The 18971-nt window shown below is 62.4% G+C and overlaps 3 protein-coding genes across 7 annotated transcripts in view; all 3 read right to left on the bottom strand.

Annotated features, from left to right (window-relative positions):
• PFKFB4 (6-phosphofructo-2-kinase/fructose-2,6-biphosphatase 4) overlaps positions 1-7668 on the bottom strand; it is a 30633-nt gene extending 22965 nt beyond the window's left edge. The window contains exon 1 of one of the 3 annotated variants that reach the window (XM_008260608.4): positions 7578-7668. In XM_008260608.4, coding sequence (XP_008258830.1) covers positions 7578-7635 — 58 coding nt within the window. In that variant the 5' untranslated portion in view covers positions 7636-7668. Of the gene's footprint in view, positions 1-4043; positions 4236-7577 lie in introns of those variants that run through there. The other 2 variants (XM_002713376.5, XM_051851655.2) reach the window with 2 other exon arrangements.
• Positions 7669-8830: 1162 nt separating this feature from the next.
• Positions 8831-10407, bottom strand: UCN2 (urocortin 2). The gene has a single exon (XM_070050836.1). It carries the CDS (start codon positions 9624-9626, stop codon positions 9288-9290), a length of 339 nt encoding a protein of 112 aa, XP_069906937.1. The 5' UTR covers positions 9627-10407; the 3' UTR covers positions 8831-9287.
• A 121-nt stretch (positions 10408-10528) lies between these two features.
• The window catches only part of COL7A1 (collagen type VII alpha 1 chain), a 29898-nt gene continuing 21455 nt past the window's right edge, over positions 10529-18971 (bottom strand). For all 3 annotated transcript variants that reach the window (XM_051851641.2, XM_051851640.2, XM_051851642.2), the window contains 29 exons: positions 18897-18941; positions 18759-18803; positions 18056-18091; positions 17913-17972; positions 17660-17767; positions 17413-17484; positions 17255-17290; positions 17101-17160; positions 16948-16992; positions 16755-16790; positions 16605-16640; positions 16474-16530; positions 16272-16343; positions 15738-15809; positions 15516-15551; positions 14881-14961; positions 14612-14665; positions 14453-14506; positions 14316-14378; positions 14003-14065; positions 13798-13914; positions 13159-13236; positions 13011-13064; positions 12871-12919; positions 12247-12279; positions 12021-12107; positions 11519-11611; positions 11183-11395; positions 10529-10851 (listed from right to left, as the gene is read on the bottom strand). In XM_051851641.2, coding sequence (XP_051707601.2) covers positions 11196-11395; positions 11519-11611; positions 12021-12107; positions 12247-12279; positions 12871-12919; positions 13011-13064; positions 13159-13236; positions 13798-13914; positions 14003-14065; positions 14316-14378; positions 14453-14506; positions 14612-14665; positions 14881-14961; positions 15516-15551; positions 15738-15809; positions 16272-16343; positions 16474-16530; positions 16605-16640; positions 16755-16790; positions 16948-16992; positions 17101-17160; positions 17255-17290; positions 17413-17484; positions 17660-17767; positions 17913-17972; positions 18056-18091; positions 18759-18803; positions 18897-18941 — 1842 coding nt within the window. In that variant the 3' untranslated portion in view covers positions 10529-10851; positions 11183-11195. The remainder of the gene's footprint in view (positions 10852-11182; positions 11396-11518; positions 11612-12020; positions 12108-12246; positions 12280-12870; positions 12920-13010; positions 13065-13158; positions 13237-13797; positions 13915-14002; positions 14066-14315; positions 14379-14452; positions 14507-14611; positions 14666-14880; positions 14962-15515; positions 15552-15737; positions 15810-16271; positions 16344-16473; positions 16531-16604; positions 16641-16754; positions 16791-16947; positions 16993-17100; positions 17161-17254; positions 17291-17412; positions 17485-17659; positions 17768-17912; positions 17973-18055; positions 18092-18758; positions 18804-18896; positions 18942-18971) is intronic.

Here is an 18971-nt window from a genome sequence, read left to right as displayed (position 1 = left end):
CGGCCTGGGAAAGCAGCGGAAGATGGCCCAAGTATTTAGATCCCTGCACCTGTGTGGCAGACCTGGCAGAAGCTCCTGGCTCCTGGCTTCAGACCAGTGCAGCTCCGGCCATTGCTGCCATTTGGGGAGTGAACCAGCAGATAGAAGACCTCTCTCTCTCTCTCTCTCCCTTCTCTCTCTGCCTCTGCCTCTCTATAACTCTGCCTCTCAAGTAAATAAATAAATCTAAAAAAAAAAAAAAAAAAAAAAAAAAAAACCCTTCAGGGAGCAGCAGGGAAGGAGCCATCTACAGAGCTGAGCAGGGAGGGAGCATCCCGAAGCCTGAGCACCGGGGCTGGCGCAGCGGCACGGTGGCTTCAGCATCCGCCTGCGACACCAGAGCCAGTTCAAGCCCCAGAAGTTCCGCTCCCTGCTAATGGCCTGGGAAGGCAACAGAGAATGGCTCCAGTGCTTGGGCCTCTGCGCCCACATGGGAGACCCAGATGGAGTTCCAGACTCCTGCCTTTGGCCTGGTCCAGTCATTGAGGCCATCTAGGGAGTGAACCAGAGGGTAGATTTCTCTCTCTGTAACTCTGCATTTCAAATAAATAATAAAAATAAATATGTAAGTAGAAGTCTGAGCAGGGAGGAAGCATCTAGAAGACAGACCTGAGAGCAGACACAAGGCCAGTCCTGACGGCCCACCCGCCACAACCCTGTGTGCCACCAGTCAGTGTGCCACGCCCGAGGCTCCTCCGGTCGCGGCTGGCAAGGACGGCGCTGCGGGCAGCACAAGGGTCAGCCTCGGTGACCAACGCAGCTTTCAAGGCAGCTAAATGCAATGCAGTTTGACCTCAGAAACCTCAGGAAACTTCCCCTTCACCGTCTGAGGACCTGGGCCAGTAAAGCCACAGCAGACAGACAGACAGCAAATGTGGGGACTGCCACTGTCCCTCTGCCCACTTGCTCTGCCTCCATGTGTGTCCCGAGACAGGCGGCTGCACTCCCACCCCTCCCGAAGCACAGACGTCCCAGGGGCAGCTCCGCAGGGGGTCCAGTGTCAGACAGGCTCTGGCTTCCAATCTTGACTCTGACATTGGCTGGCAACTCTGAGCCTTCGTGTCCTCACCTGTATAATTGGGTGACAATCCCTCAGCGAGAGCACTAACCCCAAGCCTGAGCCCTTCAGGGAAGCTCTGGCCTCTGCCTCGCCCTAGCAGGTGCACCTCAGCCCAGGGTGCCCTTGGGAGCAGGGGTGTGGCAGCGGCTTGCCGCCTCAGGCAGGACCTACAGAGAGGCGAGGGGGTGCTCCATCACACCTGTGCACGCTTTTGTGCAAATGCGAGCTCCGAGGCTCCAAGGGAGGGCAGGAGGGGACCCTGCAGGAACTTGCAGAAAAACCTCAGCATTGGCTAAGTGCAGAAAACAAGTTGGGCAAGGCTCGTGTCCTCAGGGCCAGCAGATGGTCAGGGCCTGCCTTGTTTGCACAACTCCCAGCCAGGGTGACCAAGGCTCTGAGCAGTGCACCAGTTACTCACCAGGGGGAAGAACCTGCAGCCACACTGCTCCCACGATGAGGCCACTCCCTCCCAGAGCCCCCTCAGGGGCACTCCCATGCCTGAGGGCCCCGTGCTGCACCTCTCTTCACACCTTCTCACCCTACAGATGCCCCAGGCTCCTCCCATGCTGTTTGGTGACAGCCCCCTCTCCCCACTCCCACCCACATGCAAGGTGGGCACACAGGGCAGCAACTCAGGCCTGGGTACAAAACAAGGCCATAAATCAGCTGTCACCTCTGCTCCTCAAGATAGGCTCCCCAGGAAGTGACCCAAAAGAAAGCCAAAGTTCAAGTACATTCCAGCAGCTCTGCTGACAACAGCACAATGCGGGGAAAACGGAGAAATTGCAACCTGGGGCACAAGAAGGAAGGGACACACTCCAGGCCTTGAAGCAGAGGGCATGTGGACCGCGTGAGCTGGGATGGGTGGCCAGGACCACACCGCGCACACAGGACAGCAGAACACACTGCTGACCACACTGGGCATATGCAGAAGGAACTCTGAAGGCACAGGGACCCAGCTTCCCCCACTGCTCCCTCTCCTGCAAACCTGCAGAGGCCCCAGGCACCAGGAAGGCTGAGACGGGCCAGGCAACGGACAGTGCCTGCCTATCTCCTGGCACATCCGCAGCGGGAGCAGCCCGAAGCCCCGGGGTGGGTTGCAGACTGATTCCTGAACAGCACCTGCTCCCACCTCTGGCTGGCGATCAAGTCAACTCCCACCTCCTCCAAGGCTCCTTCCTGCCTGTTCAGAAGCCCACCGTGCAGGGGGTCACCTGCAGGAGGGCAGGGACCAGCAGCCCGCGCTGCACAGACAGGGCCCCATCCCTCACTGCTCATCCGCTCCCTGCCGCCAACCCCAGGCCTGGTCCAGACCCCCAAGCAAGCTGTACATCTCAGCTTTGGCCTCTTGGGTGCCATCTCCTCCGCCCAGAAGCCCAAGCTTCTCCAACACCCCGAGACGCCGTGACAAGCCCTTCTGCTCCAGCCATGGTCAATTTCAGTCCACACTGGAAGGCTGGAGTGCACCCTATTGGGCCTCCGCTCCCTTCCCACCTGCAATGGGGGTCGGCTCGGGCTAACGGCTCAGTGCCCAGCACAGGTGTAGTGAGAAACAGAGAGCGGGTGGGGTAAGGAAGGGACCCACTTGCATTGAGTGAGGACTGGCTCGCTAGTGCACCTAGGGCTGCTGTCTCACCCCACAGGGCAGCCAGCACGCAACGTCAGGGCTTCTGCCTCCAAAGCCCAGGGCCTCACTCCCCTTTCATAATAACAGCAGCCACCCCCTGGTTAGGACCACACAGCCCCAGCAGCACAGGACGGAGGGGCTTCAGCCTCCACACTAACAATAGAGTCTCAAAGGAGAGCTGGCCAGCCTGTGGCCACAGCACCTCGGGACTGGGCCTCCACGTATGGCTCCCACTGCTTTTCAGTCAGAGCCACCAGGACCCACCAGAACGCAGTGTGGTCAGAACCTGGCCGCCACACACACACACACACACCAGCCTGAACTGACAGCACCGTCAGAGCCATGGGCCCAGCGAGGACTCAGCAGGAGCGTAGAGCACTCTCCTCACCCTTATCATAAACACGCGGCGGCCAGGAGTGCAGGGACCTGCACATCCCACAACCTCCGACGGCCATCTCCGTATCTTTCCTACCAGTTGTACTTGATGTGCTCTGAGAGCCCTGCCAAGTAGCAAATTCAGACAATATTACAGCAACTCCTAAAGGGAATCTTTTTGTTGATTATAAGGAAAGTTGCAGACTCATTTAAGACAGGCAGAAAGTCCAGGACGGGGATTAAACACCCAGGAGGCCAGGAGAGGTGAGTCCCTTAGCAATTTCGCGTTTCGACACTAACTCCTAGGTGCTCCTTCCTCCAGGGTGACCACTCACCCTGGAACCCACATGCATGCTTACGAGCCCCAGAGACAGCGCCAGATGGCCTTGTCTTCTGTCTCTATCCTGAGCACATCTGGACTGCCCTCAAGTTCCCCCAAAAACTCGGTCTTAAGGCCAAGAGATACCCTTCCTCTTTCTACAGGAACGGCCCTCATTTAGGCCTTTGGACATTCTAGGCTGAGGCCAAGACAGCTCAGTGTGCGCCCAGGCCCACACAGCTCAGTTCTGGGTCAGAACACACCATCTGGCCACGAGAGGAAAGTCACGCCCAGGAAGTCCTCTGTTTGCCAGGGGCAAGGGGGCCAGAATCCTCCTGGAGGTGATGGTGGCCCGACCTGGGCCCTACCGAGCTGACATGCCCCACACCTGTCTGTCCCCTGTTGCGCCACACCTGTCTTCCGCGCACCACTGTCATATCCGCCTCACCTGTTCCCAGCCACTCACCTGCCCTCCGCCTCCTCCCCCGGGGTCACAACGGCCTCACCTGCCCACGGTTCCTCACCTGCCCCCTTGCCCGCTGTCCACGTGAGACACCGCCCAGGCGTCCCTGCCCACCCATCCCAGTGCACGTCCTTGCCCCTGCCCGAGGACCCCGCCTCACCACCGCGCTGGCAGGCGTGCAGAGCCGGCCTCCCATTGCTGTACGGCATCCAGATCTTCTTCAGGGGGTTCTGGGTCAGTTCCCGTGGGGACGCCATCCCGGGGTCGGGATGCGCCGGATTGCGCCGCTTCAGACCCAGCAGCCGGGCCACCTCGGGCCACCCGAGGTCCCGCCCCTCGCGCCCCGCCCCTCCTCAAGCCGCAACAACTCTTGTCCATCTTCCCGCAGGTCCCGCCCCAGAACGAATAGGCTCCACCCCAACGGAAGGGGCCCTAGTCTCCGATTACGCATGCCCAGCTCGCTTGCAGGCCCTTTTTGGACCAAGCGGGCCCCATCCTTCATGCCAGGATCGAGAAGGCGCATGCCCAGCTCCCGGCGGGCTCAAGGCCCGCATTGCCCAGGCCCCGCCCCGGATGGGCGGGCCCCTCCGCCCAACCCGACCGAGCTTATTTGCATAGGCCCCGCCCCCACGGTTCCTGGGGCTTCCGCTGCCTGTGGTGCTTGACCTCAGGGACCCGGGGAGAGGAGGCGAGGGTTGCGTGACTCGCAGGGCCGGGTTGGTCAGCACCAGCCCAGCGGCCCCTGGGCTGCTGTCCCGGCCGTCAGTGCCGCCGTGCCTCCCTGGCGCTGCGCCGAGGCCCCTTTATCTCGGGGACAGGGACGCGGGACAAGTCCTACAATCCGTCCTGTTTTTTCCTCTGGGGCTTGGCTGCGGGGGAGCTCAGGCTAAACTCCCCAACACCCCCCGAAATAAACGCGCGGGACCTCGTGATCAAGTTCTTTGGGGACTCACTGAGCCCTAGCAGGATCTTCATTCTCCTTCCAGGATTTCATTTGTACCAATTAAATTTTTAATCATGAGTTACGCATTTTTTTTTAATGAGCTTCTGTCTCTTCATCAGGAAAATGGAACGCACACGTCATCAGTCTTACAAGATAATGATACAGATTAGATGTGTCAATCGCTGAGAAAGCCATTCTGAAACACTTCGGGGTTCTCATTTATTGCATTTTCAAAACAGGGGTAGGTAAATAACGTATCGGAGGCAAGAGGCAACGGTAAGACCCCGAAGTCCAGAACCCTTTGCTGGGCCGGTGTTTGGCTCCTACCCTGCCCGCCTCGGACTCCCCTAGCCCCTCTTCCCCCAGCTCCACGGGGTTCTGCCGCAGCCTCACCCCCCGGGCCTGGACGCGGGCCACACTGCCCTCTAGCGAGCGATGTGCCCCACCACAGCCCTGGCGGGGTCCTGCATCTCAAGCCCTCTCTGCCCAGTGTGTGCCCAGTTAGGAGCCAAGTGCTAGTGGCGTGTCCACAGGGTGGCCTCGTGCACACGGGTGCAGCGTCCCCTCCCCGTGCCTGCCTTGGGTCAGTCCTCCCAGTCACCATCGCAGCCTGGCAAGGATCCCTGAGATTTGCCCACTTCACAGGCAAGGAGGGTTCAGAAGCGTCTGCATGGACCCTCCCTGAAGCCAGCTCTAGGTACTTTTTCTGGAGAATGTCCTGCCCTACCGAGAGTCGGCTACTTCCTCCTTCCTCACCCTTCTGTGCAGCGTCTACGCACCACCTCTCTCTAAGCCCCACCCAGAAGCACAGCCGTGGGTGGCTTCCGAGGAGCCTGCCACCCTTCCTGACCATCCACCTGTTCCTTACCCAATGCTATTCATTCCGTCCCTGACACAGCCGAACTTCCTGTCTGTCTGCTGATCACCGCCAAGGTCATCTCAGGGCCATCCTGGTCTCAGAGACCTCCACGCCACACGCCCACACCCTGTCCAGCCACCAGCGTTCATTGCAAGGCTGCCTCATCTAACAGCCCCCCCCCCCGGAGGCCCGCGTGTTCTCGTCCCCAGTCCTCCTGGACATTAGTTGGGGGCAGCCAGGACCGGGCAGGGGGCCAGGGAAGTCTCTGGGAAGCCATCCCACAGCCAGACAGTCTGAACCTGGTTCCCTAAAATGCTGTGGCTCTGCACCTCCTACTCTTCCCCAAACAGTCTGACCCTGGGCTGACCCAGCCACACCCTCGCAAGTCCCTGTCCTCAGCTGAGAGAGGCCACGGGTCAACATCAAGCATCTCTACCTGACCTGAAGATTCCCATCTCTTCTCCCGCGGCCTCATTCCCCAGGTAGCAAACAGGATGGACTCAGGTCAACCCCCAGCCCATCCAAACCTCACCTCCCGTACCTGGCACCTGCACCGTCGCTGCGCTTCCCGCCTCCAGCCCCGTGCCCCTCCTGCTTCCCTCCATGGAAATGCCGTCCTGGCTTGCCGCTCCCTCAGCCTCAATGGTTGCCCAGGCAACGAGCCCTCGAGCTTCTTCAGGGCATCTCAGAGTGAGCCAGCGACCCTGTCCCCAGCACGGGCAGTGTGTGGGGCTGTCAGCGAGCATCCGTGCATGGACACGTTCTGCTCAGCCTGTGCCCACCACTGCACTTGGGTGGGTGGCCTGATCCAGGTGGATTCCCGTGGCACCTCCTGCACTGAACACTGGCCCCCCTCCCAGTGCTCTAGGCTACAAGCCAGGGGGTGGCCAAAGTCCTCAGTCCATGTTCTCAACGTTCACACTCTTCCTGGCACCCGTATCTGCTGCCTGCCTGGGGCACCACCCTTTGCAGCATAAAGACCCCGGGCCCCGGTGCATGTCACACAGACCCCCATAGTAAGGCAGAGAAGCACGCGTGTGCACACACACACACACAAGCCCGGCAGCCAGACCTGTGCAGACAGGCGTACCGTAGGGAGCCTACTGCTGTCTGCTGCTGCCCCCCTTCCCCTCATCTCCACCCCCGCCCCCCGTGGTGGGGTTTCTAGGAGTTCCAGCTTCCTCTGGCCGGTTCCAGGAAGGAGTGTTCCCAGTGTCCTCTGGGGCCCGGAGCGCACAGGGAGTACGAAGCTCTGACTTGGGGACTGGGGTTAGAGAGCTGTGTGGCTGGGCAACCCTGGCGAACCCTGCCCTTCCTGATTCTTGTCTGGCACAGGCACACAGTAGGTGTTCAGAGTGACTCGGGAGCAGCCAGGACACACAGAAAGTGCTCAGAGAGCCCATAGTAGGTGTTTAGAGAAACTCAGGACTGGCGTGGGACACACAGAAAGTGCCCTAAAAAGGCTGGTTTAAGGGCTAAGGCCACATCATTATGCAAAACTTCCCAAATGAGCCTCTGGACCTCCCAAGCTGGTGCAACCCCTGAGGAGGACCTGGACCAACATAACCCCTGGGGAGGACCTGGACCAACATAACCCCTGGGAGGCCAGCGAGGGGCAGAGCTCGAGGGCCGCGGGCAGCTCCAGCTGGCCGTCCCTGCCCCTGGGTTGGAGGAAGGCACTATTTATAGCTTCCCCTTGGCCCAGCCTCCTCTCCTCTGCGCGGCGACAGAGTTCCCCCTCCTCCAGGCGACTGACAGTCTGATGCCCCCTCAGAGCACCCCTTTACCAGGAGAGACCCCCACCCCTCTCAGTCCCCCCCCCCCAGTACCACCCTCACTGCATCTTGGTCTTTTCCAAGTGCCCCATCCTCCCCGCGCTGCCCCGCACCTACCCTGCCTGCGGCACCCCGGGTCCGTCAGAGAGCTGCCTCCTAACGTGCCTCTGTCCATCCTGCCACCGAACTGGCCCGGGCCACCGCCCCCTTTGGCTCCCGAGTAGGGAGCCCCGCCCCTGCAGGCTCCGCGAGGGCAGCCCCGCCTCTTCAGCCGCCTTGGGCACGCCCCCCAGGCTGCTTACAACCGCGAGGTTAACGTCCGTGCCCCCACCCCAGGCAGGCAGCTGCCCTCCTGCCACCATCACCTCTGTCCAGTCAGAGGGGCCCATGCTGCCGGGGTCTGCCCTTGCCTCCAGCTGGAGTGGTCTACACAACGCAGAGACCCTGCCGGACCCTCAGCAAGCCCGTCCACACTGCCCTGAGAGTCAGCCCTAGCTCCAGCCCTGCGATGTCGCAGCTGGAGGTGTGAAAGAAGACGAACTCCTCCCTGCACACTAAGGAGGCAGGTGAGATTAAAAGGCAGGGAGAGGGTTAGGACGTCAGCTACAATACTCACGTCCCGTCTTGGAGTGCCTGGGTTCAAGTCCCAGCTCTGTTTCGTATTTTAACTTCCTGCTAGTGCACACTCGGGAGACAGCAGGGCATGGCTCAGGCACTTGGGTCTCTGCCAGATGCAGTTCCAAGTTCCTGGCTTTGGCCTGGCCTGGCCTTGGCAGTTGCAGGCAACTGGGGAGTGAACCAGTGAATGAAGGTCTCTCTCCGTCTCTCTGCCTTTCAAATCAATGGAGAAAACGGGGGTGGGAGGCAGGGAGGGAGGGTGGGCAGAAGGGCCGGGAAGCCAGATGTGACTCAGCCATGCGTCCCTGCCTGGTGCACAGGAGTGTGTGGCTCCTGGGCACCCCGGATCCAGTCACGTCACATTTATTGGACGCTTCCTGCAGCCAGAACCTGCCTGTCACTCACGAGAAACGGGGTGACATGACTCTGACTTGTGATGAGGAAGTGGAGGCTCAGAGGTGAACCCCGCTGCTCAGGACACTCCTGTGAGGAAGGCGGGGGTTTGGGCTGCAGCCCCACAGCCCGAGCCCCATCCCTGGAGCCGGGTATATGGGGGGAGGGCCAGACAGTGCCCAGTTCTGCGATGTGTGTGCTTCCCACGGGTCTCAGGACGAAGCGCCTTCTCCTCCTACGTCCTCACACCCCCTCACGGCTGTCAGGCCTAGGGCAGGCAACACTGAGCCCACAGGCACCTGCACACACGCGCGGGCAGAGGCTGCCGTGTCACAGCCCCTGCACCGCTGCCTGTGCCTGGAGAGGCCCCTGGTGGCCCCACCCCTTGGGGGTAGGTGCTGCCCACGGGCACAGACCCTGCAGCAGCCCTCAGCTTGCACTCCCAGGTGCTGGCCTGCGATGGCAGGGAGGGAGACCCAGCCCCACGGGCCTTGGATGGGTTCCCGAAAGTCACAGGGTGGCCACCGTCGTGGTGGTGTCCAGATGCTGTGTGGCGGTGGGGCCCCCAGACCTGGCAGGACCCCCACTCCACCCGGCAGTGGCCATCCCCAGCAGTGACCCGACATAGAGATGGCCAGCTGTCCATTCCCACTGTGACTCCGGGGCACTCAGACGTAAGATGATACCACTTGGCAGAGGTCCCACACAGCAGTGTCCAGAAGCACTCTGCCCAGATGTGACATCATCCAGCTCTGTCATCATCCTCCAAGTCTTCTCATCCATTGCTGCCCGCCCCCCCCCAGCTCCAGCTCAGGCTCAGCGGCGGCCAACCTGGGCCAGGACACGGGCGTTGGTGGCAGCCCGCTGGCTGGCAGCTCTGGTCCGGGCCTGCTCCAGTAAGACTTGCAGGAGGTCGATGGGGACGTCCAGTGAGAGGGTGATGCGTGGGCCTTGGCGGGCACTGGGGCTGCGGTAGTCCCACGCAGCTGGGGGGCCCGTGGTGGTGGCTGGGGGGCTCTCCCAGGCCACAGGACTGGGAGTGGTCTGGGGACGGTTCTGCGGGAGCAGCTGGAAGGCTGGGAGAGGGGTCACTGGGGCAGCCAGGACCCTACCCAACATCAGGACCAAAAGCACCGGCAGAGCCCACCTGGTCATCGCGTGCTCAGGCTGCAAGGAGAAAAGAGGCTCAGCCCTGGTTCATGGACAGAGACTGCGAGATGGAGATTCGAGCGAGAGAGGCTGCAGGGCCAGAGGCACGGAGACAGAGATGAAGAGACAAGACAAGAAAGGGAAATCAAGGCAGAGTCAGAGAAAGGGGCCAGGGAGACAAAGGCTGAGAAGGAAACGGAGATGTGAGGCAGAAAGAAAGATGACAGAGTGATGGACAGACAGACAGATGCAGCGGGAGGAGGAGAGGAGATTAATGAGATGCAAGCACATCGAACTAGAGGGAAACCGGAGGAAAACGAGACAGAAAGCATCCCAGAGACAGACCACGCGACGGAAATAAACATTTCAGAAACAGAAACAAGAACGGGAGGCTCCGAGCTTCTAGCAAGAGCTCGCAGCTGACGCGCGGGTGGGGGTGGGGGGTTCTGTGCAGAGGAGCAGCCAGAGACCCCAGCGAGGCCCAGGCCCCGAGACCTCCACCTACCCAAAGCCCGGGTCCATTCAATCCCCAAGACCCCTCCCGTCCCAACCGCACCCCAGTCCTACCTCTAGGGGCTTCCTCCAGGAGTCGGGCTGCTGGGGCTGGGCCTAGGCAGTGCTGTCGGGCGTCTGAGCTCTGCCCACTTCAGCACCCATTTATCTCCCCCGACTCGCCAGGGTGGGAGCAGCAGCAGCCCCCCGCCCGTGACTCATGCCTCCTGGGGAGCGGTGAGGACACGTCCTCAGCCCTGACCCGATCTACTCCTTTCTGGGAACAAGCTGGGGACGGAAGGTCATAGGACAACGGCCAGGGCTGTGCAGGGGGACTCTGCCCACAGAGGACAGTGCTGCCCTCTCTGGGGAAATCTGCCCCCAACACCTCCAGCTCCCCAAAGAGTCACAACAGGGCCTTTTAAAACAGCAGCTTTAATGCCCCCCAGAATCAGCACCATGTCATCACAGCGTGGGTCCAGGAGCAGATCAGATGCCGGTCACCTCCGCTCACAGCCCACAGCCACCCCCACAGTGAGTCAGCTGCCACAATGGGGGCTTGTCCACAGGGGGCAGGCTGGACCCGTGGGACCAAGTCACGGAAATAACGGACACACACTCGCACGCTCACGTGCCTCTAGCACCAAGGGGAGGGGCGGCAGGGCACAGCTGAGACCCTGGCTCCTCCAGGGGACGCTGAAGGTCAGCTCACGGTCAGGCCTTCAGCTCGGGGCAGCACCTGGGTAGGGCAAGTGGGGAACGATTTTCAGCCACCAGACCCCCTCCCCTGCGCGTAGGCCCAGAGCACCACCCAAGGCTGGAGGGGAGCCAGGGCGGAGCTGATGCCACAGCAGGGAGTGGGGCTCTGACCTCAGAGAGGGGCTCCATCCTCAGGTCTTCAGAGGAGGGACCAGGGAGGGGGACGTCCTAGGGGCTGCACCATGGGCTTCCGTACTCAGTTCTTTGGGGTGGGGGCCCAGCCCAGGTCCCCCAGCCTGAGGGCACTTCTCACCCAGCCCCAAGACTCCTGACCCAGGCCCCCTAAGGTAACAGGGTGTGGGGATGCATACCTGTTCCACCTGTTCAGGGGCTCTGGTTCACCCGGGGTGGGCAGCGGCGCTCACAGGCCTCACGGGTCCCAAAGCGGTTGGCATTTCCTCCGCAGCCACCATAGACAAAGGGACGACAGGCCTCGGTGCCGTGTGGCCCAGCCCGGTGGTACCAGCGCAGGGTGTAGGCAGCACAGGAACCCTCATCCAGCGGCAGGGAGCAGGGGTCTGGGGCTGATCGGGGTCAGGTCAGCAGGGGCAGCGGGCATCAGAGAGGGGCTGGGGGCCATCAGAGGGGAGCAGGGGCCCGCGCTGCCTGCCCCTCCGCCGCCCCTCGGGCCCCAGCCCTCTTCTCACCACCAGCATCCCAGGGCGCCTCAGGGTCCTGGTACTCCTCCACGGAATACTCCGAGTACTCCGAGAACTCGTCGTCCTCAGGGGGCACCTGGCCTGCAGGTAGCGGGTGTGGGTGAGGGGCAGCCTGCCCTCGGTGTGCAGGCCTGGGACACCCTGGCCTCATACTGGAGTCCCTGCTTACTCCCAATCCCAGCTTCCCGCTCACGTGCACTCTGGGAGACAGCAGCTCAGAGGGCTGGGTCCGTCACCCACATGGGAGGCCAGATGGCGTCCCCGGCTCCCAGTTTCTGCCTGCTCTAACCCTGGCTGTTGTGGGCATTTGGGACATGAACTGGCAAATGGGAGCTCTCTGTCTGTCTCTCTTGTCTTTTCAAATAAAGTTCATAAATAAAAGAAGTTTTAAGACCAGCATCCCCATTGTAGCTGCATGTGGGGCCTACCTACACGACACGTGCCCTGCACTCCCCGTGCCCAAGTCTGTGCCCCAGCCGGCAGTCCTTACCTTCGTCCTCTACGTGAGAGACGCGCAGCACGGGCACAGGGTACAGCTGGCGGCCGGCGGTGTCCGCCGCGTAACTAGGGAGGGGTCCTGGGACAAAAACGGGGGGCCCGGGGACCCCAGGGTCATCACGGCAGCCACCCCAGCCAAACCCCTGCTGGGAGGACCCTTGCGGCGGGCAGGGCAGGGCTTAGGGCGGAGAAAGTTCCAGGAGCAGAGAACTACTCACGTGATCCTGATGCACTAAATTGGCCCTGGCAGGCTGGGAGGGGGCAGAGCAGGCAGAGAGAGGGTGGGTGGATGGAGCAGCAGACCAAAAGTCAGAGGCACACAGGGGCGAGGGGGCAAGGGCAGAGACAGCAGGGGAGTGAGAGGCAGAGGCAGAGAGAGCGGAAGAAAGGCCAAGAAGAAGGAACCCAGGGTGGGAGGCAGGTTGGGAGCAGATCGCCAAGGGCAGGAGGCAAGGGAGAGACAGCAAGAGGAACCGGCAGGCATGGTGAGCGTGAGAGAGCAGCAGAGAGGGAAAAGAGAGACAGAACTTCACTCTGATGCCCCCAGGGAGTCACCACAGCCCCGACCTGGGGCCATGGCAGGCCCCGTGGGACAAACTGTGCTCCCGCCTCCACCCTCTTCCACACACGGCCACGCTGGACAGCCACGAACACCCCATGGCCATCCACAGCCGCCTCCCCCAGCAACATCCTGCAACCCAGGGCTGTCTGTGTGGCCGTCACTCCTCCATCCCCTTGATCACTGCTCCCCCCAGCACTCCTGGGGGCCTGTCTGCGCCTGCCCAGGGCCCTGGGGCCGGGCGGGGAGGCGACCCGGAGACTCAGGGCTCAGCCACACTCACCGCAGTGCTGACTCATCTCCTGACGCACAAAGGCCCGAATGTCGTCCTCCTGGGGGCACAAGGCCGTGAGGACCACAAGGAACGCATTGGGATCACAGAGGGGCAGCATGGGGTCAGCGCCCACCCAGGCCCACACTCACTGTCAAGGCAGCTTCTCCCTTCTCGCCTCGGGGGCCGGCAGGCCCTGGCCGCCCCTGTGCAACACAGGAGACCAAGCCGTGACCTGTGGTCCCTGGACACCAGACGCTATCTCTGTGTCTGATCCCCAGGCTGGAAATCCCCACTTACCTGCTCGCCTCTCTCACCAGGGGCCCCAGGGACCCCAGGGGCCCCCACCACACTCTCTCCTGGGGGACCTCGCTCACCCTGTGAGACACAAGGACCATGTGAACAGAGTCAGAGCCAGTGGGGTTCAGAAGTCAAGCAAGTTGAGGGGCTGGCGTCGTGGTTAAGTCACCACCTGTGACGCCTGCATCCCATATGGACGCCGGTTCGATTCCCGGCTGTTCCACTTCTAATCCAGCTTCCTGTCAATGTGCCTAGGATGACAGTGATGACAGTGGAAGATGGACTAAGTTCTTGGGCCCCTGAACCTACATGGGGGACCCAGGTGAAGCTTCTGGCATCTGGCTTCAGCCTGGCCAAACTCTGGCTGTTATGACCATTTGGGGAGTGAACCAGTGGATGGAAGCACTCTCTCTCTCTCTCTCTCTTTCTGTGTCTCTGCCTTTCAAACCAATAAGTAAATATATATATATATATATATATATATATATATATATATATATATATATATATATATAGGTCAAGCTGGGGAGCAGGGCCTGAGGCCGGGGCAGGGAGCCAGGGGGAGGGGTTGCAGGCTGAGCCAGCGAGGGGGCAAGGGCAGAGGGCTCCGGGGGTTTGGTGGCAGAGCCAGGGCCTCACCTTCTGGCCCTGCAGTCCTTCAGAGCCTTTGGGGCCAACACTACCAGGCGGCCCCGGGGGACCAGGAGAGCCTTCATTGCCTCTGGGACCTGGGAAGCCCCCAACTCCTGCTGGCCCCTGGGGAGAGACGGGAGAGGGTCAGTGGCTGGAGCCACTCCCAGAGAGCACACTCCCCTCCAGGCACCGTGGCTTGGCTTGCACTCACCCGCTCCCCCTTCTCGCCTTGGTCACCCTTGGGTCCGGGCTGCCCATCGAAGCCTCGGTCACCCTGGAACAGAAATAGCAGGAGAGGCCCTCTGCCTTGGTTCCCTGAATTCCCACGAGCCCCGTGGCTGGTGCCCAGAGTCCCCCAGGACCCTTGCACCTGTGACCCTCCCAGCCATGACCCCGTGGCTTAGTGCACATAACCTCCACTCCAGCCCCCACCCCGAAAGGGACCCCAACCCCCAAGCCCCTACAGCGAGCTTCCCAGTGCCGTGCTGACCCCCCATCAAGTCCCCTCTTGGGAGACCCTGTACCTTGGGACCGATCAGGCCCTCCTTGCCAGGAGCCCCAGGCTGGCCCGGCACGCCAGGCTCCCCCTGGAGAGAAGAAGACATGAGCTGGGCCCTGGGACACCCAGCCCCTCCTCCCTCCGGGTGTGCCCCACACTCACCATCTCTCCTTTGCGTCCTGCCAGCCCCGGGCGGCCTGGCTGCCCAGCTTCTCCCTGCAGGCATCGGGTGCATAGATGAGCTTTGGCCCCAGGCCCTGTGGCCCCTCAAGCCCCTGGCACCTGTGTCCCTCGGCCCCCAAGAGTCCAACACCTCTATACCTTGTCTCCCTTCTCCCCATCGAGGCCGCAGGCTCCCTTCACGCCCCGTTCTCCCTGAGGGAGGAAAGCAGGAGTAAAGGTAGCTTCCAGACACTGTGCCTTAGGACCCCTCGATCCCAAGACCACCCCCCGAGACTGGCCATACACACCCCAAACTCCGACCTAACAATTCCACACTCGCCCTCGGATACCCAACATCTGACCCCAGCTTCCTTGCACTTCAACACCAGGCCACTGTGGCCAGAAGAGAAACCAAGTCCCGGTCCTACCTTGAGGCCCCGGGGACCCATGTAGCCGATGTCTCCTTTGTCTCCCCGGACACCAGGGGCTCCATCCTTCCCCGGGGATCCCTGGAAGGAGGAGGGGTCAATGTGAGGTCGGGGAGGTCAGCGAGGGGTCAAAGGGAAGCAGCCTGTTGGCAGGTGTTTGGTGCAGTGGTTAAGTGGCCGTTTGTCTGCAAGCCGGATCAGAGTGCCTGGGTTCGAATCCCAGGTCCGGGTAATGCAGGCAGTGACAAGTACTTGAGTCCCTGCCAGCCACACGAGTTCCCAGTTCTTGGCTTAGGCCTGGCTGCTATGTTCATTGGGGGGCAAACCAACAGATGGGATGGGAGATCTCTGTCAGTCTCTCTCTCTCTCCCCTTCTGTCTTTCAAATGAAATGGGGCAGGGGGAAAACCTGTTTAAGAAAATGAGAGAGAATCGCCCTGTATAACAGGCAGGGACCACCACAGGGAGCGGGGCACCACCAGATGCCAGGCCCCTGAGGACGAGTGTCCCTGTGTGCAGTGGTCACCACCACAGGGAGTCACTGTGGAACTGAGGGTCCCTGGGCAACAGGAAGACACGAGAGCACAGGCCATGCCAGCTGGGGGCAGGGGTCCTGTGGGAGTGGAGGCCTCTTACCGGCTCACCAGGAATCCCTGCAGCGCCAGGTTCACCCTGTGGGAAACAGATTGGGAGAAGCTGCTTGGTGTGACTGTCCCAAGCTGGCCAACACAGCCAGGCCTGGGCTGCACACAGACCGCATGAAGTGCACGTGTAGCCAGCAGGGGGACCTGATCCCCCAACACGCAGGACACGGGACAGGTGTGCGTGATGTGTCCCTGGGGGCTGTGGGGGGCTTGCCTTGGGGCCTGAGAGTCCGCGAGCTCCCAGCGACCCGGCCGAGCCCTTGTCACCAGGTTCTCCCTTGCTGCCCTGTGGGAGTGACCAGGAGAGAGACAGAATCAGGACCAGACCGTCAGCCAGGGCAGCCTTCCTCAGCGCCCTCCCGCCGCCCGGCCCCTGCAGCCCCAGCCTTTCCAGCACAGGCTGTGGCCCGGGGAGGCGGGGGCTCGTTCTCATAGAGTGGCTCATTTCTCACCGCAGGACCCCTCCTCTTACACTAGACACCTAACCCCACCTGGAGCACCCCCGACACCCAAGGAGCCCCTGCCCACCCCCGCAGGCCCCCACAGAGCTACCGGCCTCAGAATCCTCAGAGTGCATGCTGCCACCCGAGCCCTCCCTAGGGCCTGTGCACTGGCCACTCCATAGTCCCCAGAGCCCCCAGACTGCCTCCCCCACCCCTGCGGCCCGGCCCCCTGCCTTACAGGCCCTCTGAAGAATGACCACAGCCCACAGGACCCCATGGCCAGAAGCACACCCTCTGCCCAGTACCTTGTCACCAGGGTCCCCACTGTCTCCCCGAGGTCCTTTGTCACCATCCACGCCGCGAGGCCCTCGTTCACCCTGGATCGAGGGTCGGAGGTCAGGGGCAGGGGCCGTGGGGCCCTCACCCTCGGGAGGTTTGCGTTCTCAGATCCCTGGGGCCAGCCCCGCAGAAGCCCTCCTGCACTCCACGTGCTCCCCACTCACTCACCGCGTCCCCCTTGGCGCCCCGCGGCCCCGGAGGCCCCACGATCACGGCCGAGTCACCCTGAGAGACAGAGGCTGTCAGAGGAGCCGGGAGCGCCCAAGACCCAGCCCCGCCCTCGGCCAGCTCACACTCACCTTGTCACCTTTCAGCCCTGCGGTGCCAGCGTCACCCTATTGGGTGGAAGAGCGTGAGCCCCACCCAAACTGAGGAGCCCCCAGTCCTGAATCACATTAGCCAGCCCCCTCCCCCACATTCACCCCGGCACCCTTCGCTCCCACTCTTACCTTCTCCCCACGCTCGCCCCGGCTGCCTGGCGGCCCCTGGGACAGAGAAGGTGGCTGTGAGCTGAGGGCAGGCCCAAGGGGCTCCCGGGGGAGTAAGGGAACTGAGTAGCAGGGCAGATGGGGCATGGGAGGGCTGGGGCAGGCAGAGACAGCGTGCCCAGGGCACAGGGGCACTTTCCCCGAGGGGACCTACCGCGAGTCCTCGGGATCCCTCTCGACCGGGGGGCCCCTCTTCACCCTGGGTGGTGACATTAGGTTTAGTCACTCTGAGGTTGGAAGTCTGAGGCGAGCCCCGATGTGGCTCCCCCTCCCCGTGGGCCCGGGCTGAGGGACAGGACATACGTACCCGGACGCCTGGCTCCCCACGCTCGCCTCGGGGCCCGGGCAGTCCTGCTCCAGGGTCTCCCTGGGGACCAACAGCACACGGGGAGGATTAGTAGGGGTCAGAGGAGGTTGGCGGGGTGGCCAGAGCACGGCACAGCCAGCTGCGTTCCTCCTACCTTGTCTCCTTTGAGTCCAGAGGCCCCGGGTGCACCCTGTGGACCAGAGTGAGGTGAGGGTCCCATGGCGCTGCAAACCCCCCAGCCTTCAAGCCTGCAGCGTGGACGCCCACACAGGGGGATGGGACAAGTGCGGCCCTGGGGGGGCGTCCACTCACCGCCAACCCTGGTGGTCCAGGTGGGCCCAAGAGGCCTGGGGCACCCTCTCTTCCTGGAGGGCCTGCTAGACCCTATGGGGAAAACGGGGCGGGAGAGGCAGAGGCGACTTGGGACCCCTCCTCCGCCCCTGTTCCCTGCAGACTAGAAGCCCTCAAGGCAGGGCCTGGACTTCCTCCTCCTCCCCTGCCACAGACTCAGAGGTCTCAGGGTCACCAAGTCCCCATGCGCTGTGTCCGGCCCCCTTACCCGCTCTCCTACAGGGCCAGGCTGACCCGTCTCTCCACGAGGGCCTGTCTGCCCAGGGAACCCCACAACACCAGGAGTACCGGGGCGGCCCTGGGGTCCAAGGTCTCCCTAAAGACAGCCGAGAGAGGCGTGGTCACCGCGGGATGCCTTCCCACAACCAGCCCCAGAACTCCTCCTCCTCCCACTTCCGGGGCCAGCCTGCCTGCTGCTCACCCCCACACACATACACACTGGCAATGGGACGCTGACTCACCTTAATGCCCGGGGGACCAGAGGGCCCAGGGGGCCCTTGGAGGCCAACTCCTGGGTCACCCTTTGAGGGAAAGAGGGATGAGATGAGGTTCGGGGAGTTGCAGGACCGGGACGCCCAGCAGGGACCCTTCCGGGAACAGCTACCTTGTGGCCTTTCGGTCCTGGTGCCCCTTTCTGACCCTAGGAAGACAAAGCGAACCACGGCTGAGACAGCTGGAACTTGGGGGCTTGGACATGGGCCCAAAGCATTCCCAGACGTGTCCTGGACACACAGGACTCAGACACGTGACTGAGGATCTCCTCACGGCAGCCCAGGCGCGACCACAGACCCGTGAGAACATGGGAGGAGGGGAGCACAGGGAGGCGGGGGCGCGGGAGCCACCCCGCGTGTGGGGCTCACACACGGGCACAGGCTCGGGGCCGCACACAAGAACGCATTCTCGGGAGAGCAGGTGGGAACTCTGCCTTGTCCGCTTCCAGGGAGCTCAGCGTGATCACAGCCAGGAACCAGGAGAGATGGGGGCGGGCAAGGAGGGTTATAAACATATGACTAAGAGGAGCCCACAAGAACCAGATGTGTTCCCAGAGCAGGCGGCTCAGGCGGGAGTGCACGCATGTGCTCAGACGTGGTGAGGGACAGAGGACCAGGGGCAGGCGCAGGAGCCAAGACTGGGCCCCTGAGTGCTCAGTGTGTGGAAGCCAAGAGCACAGGACCTCTGTGCACTCCCAAGTGCTGGAACACGCGGCAGACTCAGGGGCTCAGAGGCGTGCTTGGGCCCAAGAAGGGTCCCTCGCACCCATGATCACACTCAAGGCAGACCTGGCCCTGCCAGATCCCTGGACTCACGTCTTCCCCAGGGTCTCCAGGCTCCCCAGCACGGCCAGCTTCACCCTGCGGGAAAGGGGTAGTGAGCGACACGTGTCTGGCCACCCAGCCCTGGCCCCCTCTGCCCAGCGCTCGGGCCCTGGGGCAAGGCCCACTCACCTTCTCGCCCCGCGGCCCGGGCAGTCCTCGGTCACCTTTGGCTCCCTGGAATGACAGGACCAGGAGGCAAGACAG

This window comes from Oryctolagus cuniculus, chromosome 10 (assembly GCF_964237555.1).
Source record: "Oryctolagus cuniculus chromosome 10, mOryCun1.1, whole genome shotgun sequence".
Taxonomy (NCBI): domain Eukaryota; kingdom Metazoa; phylum Chordata; class Mammalia; order Lagomorpha; family Leporidae; genus Oryctolagus; species Oryctolagus cuniculus.
The sequence above is the reverse complement of the archived record's forward strand: the minus strand, read 5'-3'. Positions and strand labels throughout refer to the sequence as shown.